General features: G+C 44.1%; 1 protein-coding gene across 3 annotated transcripts; it reads right to left on the minus strand.

Moving 5' to 3' along the window:
* sfr1 (SWI5-dependent homologous recombination repair protein 1) lies at window positions 1-5809 on the minus strand. Of its 3 annotated transcripts, none has more exons than XM_059947222.1 (4): window positions 5787-5809; window positions 2876-2994; window positions 1475-1918; window positions 1-194 (listed from the first exon to the last, which is right to left on the minus strand). In XM_059947222.1, the coding sequence occupies exons 2-4, from the start codon at window positions 2975-2977 to the stop codon at window positions 6-8; spliced, it is 735 nt and encodes a 244-aa protein (XP_059803205.1). In that variant the 5' UTR covers window positions 2978-2994; window positions 5787-5809; the 3' UTR covers window positions 1-5. The 3 variants fall into 3 exon arrangements, with proteins under 3 accessions (XP_059803205.1, XP_059803203.1, XP_059803204.1); XM_059947220.1 differs by having other exon boundaries at window positions 5763-5788; XM_059947221.1 differs by lacking the exon at window positions 5787-5809 and adding an exon at window positions 5449-5756.
* Window positions 5810-9746: the final 3937 nt, after the last annotated feature.

Consider the following 9746-nt stretch of genomic DNA (forward strand, 5'->3'; position numbering starts at 1 on the left):
GATCCTCATGTATCTATGAAGTCCTCCTCAATCCTGTTGTAATGCAGCAGTCTATCTTCCGCAGCCAAGCTGTCTATGAGTTGAGTGAGAGTGGGCTTGCTGTCAGTAGCAAGGGCCATTTGAAGTTCGTAAAGCAAATTTTGGCTGCTCTTCCTCCATTTCTCTATCAGCGACCCCAGTTCTGTCAAATTATTCTTCAAGAAACAAGAATCACAATGTTGGTATATTTATGAGAAAAGTACGATGTTCCTGCCTAAGGTGCGAAATATCAGTAATTGATAATTATCCACAAAGTACACACCTGAATATACATTGAAGCCAGAAAATGTAAAAGCAATCTAGTGAGATTGATGAAAGAAACACCATTGTTCAAGTCTACAATGAAGGATATGCAGGTACAATGGATAGTATTTAGTGTTGGTCAAATTACATCCAATGTTACCATCAACAATCACTTCATCTTCCTCAACCCAAAGACGCAGCCGGTCACACATGACTCTCCACAGGACCCCACCTAATGCCTTCCATCCTTAGTGGTGACCAGAAAATCACTTGTCATCTTTTTAATCCATTCCACACCTCTGGACTCCCCAGGATCCATTCTTTACCTCCTCCTGCTTACTCTTTGCATCATCCACAAACAGTTTCAGTTTTAAAGCTCTACATTTCCATAGCAAATATGACATCCGGGAGTGAATGAGCAGTAATTCACTCCAAAACATCGGAATGACTACTGCCTTCCGTTCATGTTACAAACCACATACTCCAACCTCTCACAGTAGGTATCTGATGTTGTACCAGATTGTCAAAACCTTGGCATCATATTGGATCCTAGGCTAAATTTCTTATTATGCCTTCATTTATGCCGATCTTTACAATCCAAATTTACTCCTGTTGCTTTCCCTACTTGACTCTGTAAACCTGAGGTACTCCAAGTGATCTAACTCACAACAAACCTGACTCATCAGTAAACCCTGTACTCACCCACAATGGCCCGGTTACAGCTCTCATCCTGCCCAAATATATCCCAATCTTTTGAGATCTCTATAATGTTCCCATTAACAGCCTTCTTCATCCCAGAATTAATCAACTCTTCACTGGCAGCTTTGCCTCCAGTGCTTTGGAATTCCCTCTGTAGATCTCCTTCTTTGACACTTATTAAAACATAATCTCTAAGACATCGGCCAAAGTTTTGATCATGTTTAGGACTTAATGTGGCTATGTCTTTATTTTTAAATTTGCCAATGCTCTCATGCTGCAGCTTGGCATGTCTTTGCTTTGCTATAATCAGGGGACCATTCCAGTAACATTTGGTGTAATTGGGGTGGGGCCACATGAAATTGTGCCCTGATTTTAATAAAGCTCAGTCTAACAAAACATTAATAGAACTGGTGGGTTTCCAACAGGTGGGGGAGGGGAGAGGAAGAGCACGGTAAAAGTCAACAGTAATCAATCTTCTGGGTCGATTACCTACCTTTGCCCTATACACCTGAACCATTTTCAACCTGCGAAGAAGCTCTTCTTTCCTTTGCACTTCCCCTTGCAGTCGATTCCTTTCCTCAAGTAGTGCCTGATGTTCGACGCTCACAGTCCCAGGATAACGTCTTGGTGACTTGGCTGGAGTCCAGGCATTTCGCAAGGTTGTTCGGGAGGGTCCAGAATGCAACCCTTTCCCTTCTGCATCCACTTTATGCCATCCATCCAGTGCCTTTTTGCAAGGGCTTTCTGTCTTCATGCACACAACACTCCCAGCAGCAAAAGTTTCACCAATCTCTCTGATACCCAGGTCCATACCAGTCTCTGAACTGTTCTTACCCTCGCCATCACAGTCAACTTTTAATCGCTTTGGCACAATGAAGGGAGAATTAAAGGAACGCCGTGTTTTCTTCAGCCGCTCCCGGAGACTAGTACTCATTGGCTAACAGAGGGAGACATTAAAATTAACAGTATTGTGTTTGTAATTAATTTTACATTGCGCCTCTGCTATTAATTACTTTCAGACTGGACCCCATCCTTCATAAAATCAGTTATGCATTAGTGGTCTCTCAGCTTCAAGTGAGGTTACAGTCCCACTACTGAAACCTGAATGTAAACTCCACTCCACTGCAGCACTGAGGGAATTCTGTACTGTTTCAGGATGCTGTTGGGGGAAGTGCTATTACATAAGTACATTCAGAGCAACAGTTCTGACAGTTCCAAAGGAAGGCCGCGCTGTCATAGAAGCATAGAGATGCCATACTTCAGATGAGATGCTGACCCTATCATAAAAGATCCAATAGAATCATTTTAGAGCAAGGTCTTGTGTCCAACACAATGTGCCCAACAGACTGCACCAGTGGAGAGAGAAACACAGTTGACCGTTCATCTGGTGAAGGGTCTTAGACCTTTCTCTTTTCACTTGTGCTGTGTTTAGTGCCTCCAACATCTTCCAGTTTTGCTTCAGACCTGAGTTCGCTCATCAGATTATCCATGGATCATTTGGTTATCGTCATGCTGCTTTTGCGGGACTTCACTATCTGCAAATAGGCTACCGTTTCCAATGGTGTCCAAATTTCAAACCACCTAAACTGGCTGAAAAGTGCTATGGGGCATCAAGTTCATGAAATCCACAAGATTTTACAACAGCGGGGATTGCAAATTCCTATTCAAATTTTCCCTTTCAGGAATGTTAATGCAAGGATCAATATACAGGAGCAGGAAAATGGATACTATCTCACAATGCTGGCTCCACCCGAGTGAGAAGAGCACTGGGTAGAAGCTTGTGCAAGGAGTAGTGTGTCAGAACTGTGTACATTCATTCCTTGTGCAAGGAGTAGTGTGTCAGAACTGCAGAAGGGAGCTGCTTATTTGTAGAGATTTCAGTGTTGACACTCACCGTTTTCACCACTGTGTTGGAATGAACTGGAGTTTGAATACTTGTGTTCAACTGGTCCACAGACAAGGACTCACATGGGGAACCAAATGTTACATTCTCCATTCTTGCACTCTGTTTCTCTACAATATAACAACACAGGTTCACATAGCAGTCCTCCACAATAGAGTACAATCCATACAGTGATGGGGTTGTTATGATGGATTCTGAAACACTGACCTCTGCTAGGTCAGGTACTACCCAGTATGTAAGCACAGAGCACGTACTCCTCCCTTACCTTAGGGGAGGGCTCAGAAAATTCACCTGCTTTGCAGTAATAGGACTAAACTAATAGTAAACCAAATAATTCACATATCTTCACTTCAGATCCAACATCAGATAGTAGGTTTCAGAGTGCAGAATTAGCTACTCTGAAAAGCTACTTCCAAATTACAACGGATTCACTCAGTTCATCAGATTTACTATCTGTACTGCAAAGGCCTCAGACCTGATAACCACAAATCAAATGTCTTCTACCCAACTGGCCCCTCTGTACAATACTGTGCTCTGACAGTAAAGAACCACAAAGAAAGTGTAATCCACATTCCATAACTCAGTATCTACCTCAGTAAACCTGACATCAATGATGAATTCCACCAATGTTTTCAGTGTACCTGCACATCTTTTGTCTGAATGCAATAAAAAGGGTACTATAGATGAATGACCAAGGCATTGAATGACTATTTTGTGTCGGTCTTCACAGCAGAGGATGCATCTAACAAGCCAAAGAGAGATGTTATGGATGAGATGGGAGGTGAGGACTTCGACGTAATAGCTATCACTAAAGAGGTAGTACTGAGCAAACTTGTAGGCCTGAAGATAGATAACTCTTTGGTCCTGATGGAATGCATCCCAGGGTATTGAAAGAAATGGCACAAGTTATAGTAGGCTTTGGTGATGATTTACTAAAATTCTCTGGACTCGGGGCAGATCCCAGCAGATTGGAAGATGGCAAATGTCACGCCACTGTTCAAAAAAGGATGTAGGCAAAAGGTGGGAAGCTACAGGCCAGTTAGATTAACATCTGTAGTTTGGAAAATGCTTGAAGCTATCGTTAAAGAAGAAATAGCGAGGCATCTGGAAAGAAATGGATCCATCAGGCAGATGCAACATGGATGCAACAAAGGCAGGTCCTGTTTGACAAACTTACTGGAGTTCTTTGAGGATATAATGAGCACAGTGGATAGAAGGGAACAGATGGACGTTATTTAGTTGGATTTCCAGAAGGTGTTCAATAAGGTACCACATAAAAGACATCCATAAGATAAGGATACATAGAGTTGGGGGTGGGGCATGGATAGAGGATTGGCTAACTAATAGAAAGCAGAGAGTTGGGATACATGAGCATTACTCTGATTGGCAATCAGTGGTGATTGGTGTGCCACAGGGGTTGGTGCTGGGCCCGCAACTGTTCACGATATACATTAATGATCTGGGAGAGGGGACCGAGTGCAGTGTATCTAAGTTTGCTGATGATACTAAATTGAGTGTAAAAGCAAATTATGTAGAAGATACAAAGTGTCTACAGAGGGATATACATAGGTTAAGTGAGTGGGCAAGGGTCTGGCAGATGGAATACGTTGGTAAATGTGAGGTCATCCACTTTGGAAGGAAAAATGAAAGAGCACATTATTAAGTGGTAAAAAAAATCACAGCATGCTGCTGTGCAGAGGGACTTGGGAATGCTTGTGCATAAATCACAAAAAGGTTGGTTTGCAGGTGCAGCAGGCTATCAAGAAAGCAAATGGAATGTTGGCCTTCACTGCTCGAGGAACTGAACTTAAGAGTAAGGAGGTTATGCTGCACCTGGAGTACCAGTTCTGGTTTCCTTACCCGAGGATGGATATACTGGCTTTGGAGGCAGTGCAGAGGAGGTTCACCAGAATGATTCTGAAGATGAGAGGGCTGGACTATGAGGAGAGATTAAGTCACCTGGGACTGTAATCACTGGAATTCAGAAGAATGAGAGATCTTATAGAAAAAATTATGAAACAGATAAGATAGAGGCAGGAAAGTTGTTTCCTCTGGTGGGTGAGACTAGAACTAGGGGACATAGCCTCAAGATTCAGGGGAGTAGATTTAGGATGGAAATGAGGAGGAACTGAGTGGTGAATGAGTGTTAATCTCTGCCCAATGAGGCAGTAGTGGCTACCTCAGTAAATATATTTAAGATAAGGTTGGATAGATTTTTGCATAGGAGGAGAATTTAGAGTATTGGGGAAAAGGCAGGTAGGTGGAGTTGCATCCATGGCCAGATCAGCACCCCCCCCCCCCACATAACTCCATCTGCCCGTCGCCCCCACACCGGTCTCCATCTCACTGTCTGCTCCCCACACCCGGCTCCATCTTTCCGTCTGTACCCCCACCCGTCTCCAACTACCCATCAGACCCCCCCCACCTGTCTCCCTCCATCACTTGACAGCCCCTCCCTCAACCACCCATTTCACCCCTCCGTAATGTCCCCATTCCCCTCTATGACCATCCCTCTGCTTCTATAGAGGCTGTTCGGCCCCGAGAGTTTAGTTTCTGCTTCATACCGCAGCATGCACTCTGAGCTCTGCCGGGGAGGGAACTCCGAGGACGGTCTCAAAGCCTAACCGTACCGATTTCAAAGAGTCTCAAGACCGGAGGGGAAGGCGGACAGAGCCTGGAGAGCACTGCGAGAACCCCGGGGTGACGGGGCCGGAGTCCTCTGAGGAGCAGAGCTTCAGCAGGAGCCCCAAGTGGTATCTGGGAGCTCCGGGGATGGGGCCGGTGGTCGCCGTGAGGGAAGGGAGTGGAATGGGCGAACGGCCAGGACCGGACCCCCACCCTGAGGAGCCGCCGCGAGGGGGAAGCGGACACCCGTTACCATAACTCCTGCACTCGAACCCACCGTTTCCCGCTCAGCGACTGCGCCTGCGCCGGTCCCTCGCTGAGCTCTCTGGGATTTGTAGTCTTGATTTCTCATGGGCGCGTCGGTTCCACAGTGCCGGCGGCTGGCTTCGGACTTCACACGGATCAGTCGTTAACTAACGACACGAGAGGTCTGCAGTTCACTACTGCTCGTAGGACACTATGGCGTACGAAGCGGAACAGGGAGTGCGAAGAGGGTGTTCGTGCCCAGTTTTACAGCTGCGGGAGTGCGGGACACCTCAGTACCGCCGGCCTGCGGGACAGAGCTCCCTCAGCGATTCACGATTCATCGTCCTCTGCTCGCCGACGATATTGGCTGAATACAACAGCTGTGGCTCTCTTGTCTGATGGTAGCAGCACGACGAGAACTACACACTACCAGGTTCGGGCACAGTTCAAACTTCAAAGTAAGCTTACTATCAAAGACTAGCCTGAGATTTTTTTTCCCCGCAGGTATTCACAATAAAACAAAGAAATAAAATGGAATAAATGAAAAGCCACACACTACTATGATCTGAAGTTCCCACCTGTTTCAAAACGGCAACAATTATACCAGTGCCCAGGAAGAGTAGTGTGAGCTGCCTTAACGACTATTATCTAGTAGCACTCACATCTACGGTGATGAAATACTTTTGAGAGGTTGACCATGGCTATAATCAAAGCCTGTCTCAGAGAGAAACTGCATGCACTGCAATTTGCCAATCAACACAACAGGTCTGCAGCAGACGCAATCTCAATGGCTCTTCATGTGGCCTTAGATCACCTGGGCAATACAAACACGAGTGTCGTTCATTGACTATAGCTCAGTGCTTAACACTCTGAACCTACAGTCCTGATCAAAAAGCTACAAAACCTAGGCCTCTGTACCTCCCTCTGCATTGGATCCACAGCTTCCTAACTAGAAGACCTCAATCTGTGCAAATTGGTAATTACATCTCCAAGTCGCTGGCATCAACAACGGTGCGCTTCAGGAATGTGTGCTTAGCCTGCTGCTCCACACTCTCTGTACCATGATTGTATGGCTAGACATAACTCAAATGCCATCTATAAATTTGTTGATAATATAACCATTGTTGACAGAATTTCAGATGGAGACAAGAGGGCATACAAAAGCTAGTTGAGTGGTGTCGCAGCAACGATCTTGCTGTCAACGTCAGTAAGACCAAAGAGCTGATTGATAAGACAAGGGTGCACGAACCAATCCTCATAGAGGGATCAGTGGTAGAGAGCGTGAACAATTTCAAGTTCCTCTGTGTTAATATCTGAGAATCTAACCTGATCCCAACTTAACTATAGAGAAGGCAAGACAGCGGCTATATTTCATTAAGAATTTGAGGAGATTTGGTTTGTCATCTAAAACATCTACATATGTACCGTGGATAGCATTCTGACTGGCTACATCACCCCGTCAGGTATCGGGGGTGGGGAGGGGATCAAAAGAAGCTACAGAAAAGTTGTAAAATTAGTCAGCTCCATTATGGGTGCTAGCTTCCGTAGTATCCAAGACATCTTCAAGGAGCAGTACCTCCAAAAGGTGCTGTTCATTATTAAGGACCCCCACCACCTAGGATATGCCCTCTTCCCATAGCTACCATCAGGAAGGAGGTACAGAAACCTGAAGGCACACACTCCGCAATTCAGAAACAGCTTCTTCTCTTCTGCCATTTGATTTCTTAATGGATATTGAAACTCACTTTTTTAAAATTTCTGTTTTTGCACTATTTTTAATTTAACTATTTTAATATAAATATATATATACTTCAATTCATTTATTTATCTTTTTTGTGTTTATCAAGAATTGCGTTGAACTGCTGCTGCTAAATTAACAAATTTCACGACATGCAGGTGATACAAGCAAAGACTGGCAAGCAACCAAAATGCAGAAGACAATCTGCAAAACAAAACAAAAGCAGATAATAACTAAATAAATTAATAATACTGACAATATGAGTTGTAGAGTCCTTGATAGTGAGCCTACACATTATGGAATCATTTCAGAGTTGAGGTAAGTTATGCACTCTGGTTCAGAAGCTTGATGATTTGAGAGGTAATAATTGTTACTGAACTTGGTGGTGTGGAAACTGAGACTCCTGTACCTCCTCCTTGATAACAGCATTGAGGAGAGAAGATGGCCTGCATGTTGGAGGTCCTTGATGATCGATGCTGCTTTCTTGTGACAGCACTCCCTATAGATGTGTTCAACAGTGGGGAGGGCTTTTCCTGCAATGGACTGGGCTGTGTCCATCACTTTTTGTAGGTTTTCCACTTTGGGGCTTTACTGTTTCCAAACCAGACAATGATGCAGCCTGACAGGATACTGTCCAATATGCATCTATAAATGGTTTGTCAAAATTTTAAATGACATGGCAGAACTAGGCAAAACTTTAAGAAGGAGGTGTTGCCATGCCTTCTGTATAATGACACTTACGTGGTGGTCCCAGGACAGAAATTCTGATATGATAACGCCAAGTAATTTAAAATTACTGACCCGCTCCACCTTTGATCCCCTGAAGAGGACTGGCTCATGGACTTTAAGTTTCTTCTCCAGTAGTCAATAATCAGATCTTTAGTTTTACTGAAGTTGAGTGACAGGTTGCTGTTGTGGCACCTTTCAACCAGGTTTACAATCTCCCTCCTATATACTGAATCACCACCACCTTTGATTCAGCCAACAACAGCGCTGTCATCAGCAACCTTAAATACGGTATTGAAAGCATACTTAGCCTCGCCGTCATAAGTATGAAGCAAGTGGAGCAGTGACCACAACTCTGAACTGATTGTACAACCTACAGGCTCGCTCTCAAGGAATCCTTACAGCTTATGGTCTCAGTGGCTTCTTCTGTGGTGAACAGGAGAAAATCCAAAGGAGATGTGAGGGACAAGTTTTTCACAGATCAAATGGGGGGGTTCAGAAGGCTTATGATTGCTTTTATTAGTTGAGGCATTGAGTTCAAAAAGTCTAAAGGTTAGGTTGCAACTTTATAAAACCCTGGTTAGGCCACATCTGGAGTACTGCATATATTTCTGGTCACCCCATGATAGGAAGGATGTTGAGGTTTTGGAGAGGATGCTGAAGACGTTTACCAGGATGTTGCCTGGTCCAGAGAGCATGTGCTATCATAATAATAATAAGTATTGATCCTGAGTGGGAAATTCTTTTGTTACAGCAGCAACATTTAAAAGCAAACTTAGCAGTTTGCAGACTTAACCAATAATAAAGTACAGAATAATAATATACACAATAATAATTTAGCTGTCTGGATAAACTTGGGTTGTTTTCTCTGAAGCAGCAGAGGCTGAGGGGAGAGCTGATGGAGGTTTACAAGATTATGAGAGGCACAGTTAGAGTATCTGTTTCCCAAGGTTGAAATGACTAATACCAGAGGGCATGCATTGAAGGTGAGAAGGGGCAGGTTCAAAGGGGCTGTGAGGGGTACGTTTTTTACTCAGAGAGTGGTGAATACCTGGGTTGTACTCCCTGGTAAGGGTGCTAGAAGCAAATATATTGAAGAGACGTTTAGATAGGCAATTGAATGGGAGGGATATGGACATTGTGTAGGTAGGATGGATTAGTGTTTGGGGATTTCTTGATTAATTTTTTAGCTGGCTCAGCACAACATTCTGGGATGAATAGCCTGTTCCTGTGCTGTACTGCTCTATGTTCACTGTATGTTTTGATATTTCAATGTTCATATGAGAAATAAAGCTAATCTTTATCTTATGGACATAGACCATGCACAGGCAGAAGGAATTTAGTTTAATTTTCCATCATATTCAGTGCAGTGCAGTCTTTAGGTTGGAAGACTTAAACACTAGTGGATCTTGCCCAAAGGATTCTGGGGACAGTTGGACCTCAGACCGGTACAGAGTCCTTTCTAATGAGCTGAGACCAAAGACCAGTACACACTCTGTTCACAATGCTTCTCCCTGTTTTGGCAGT

This window comes from Hypanus sabinus, chromosome 22 (assembly GCF_030144855.1).
Source record: "Hypanus sabinus isolate sHypSab1 chromosome 22, sHypSab1.hap1, whole genome shotgun sequence".
NCBI lineage: Eukaryota > Metazoa > Chordata > Chondrichthyes > Myliobatiformes > Dasyatidae > Hypanus > Hypanus sabinus.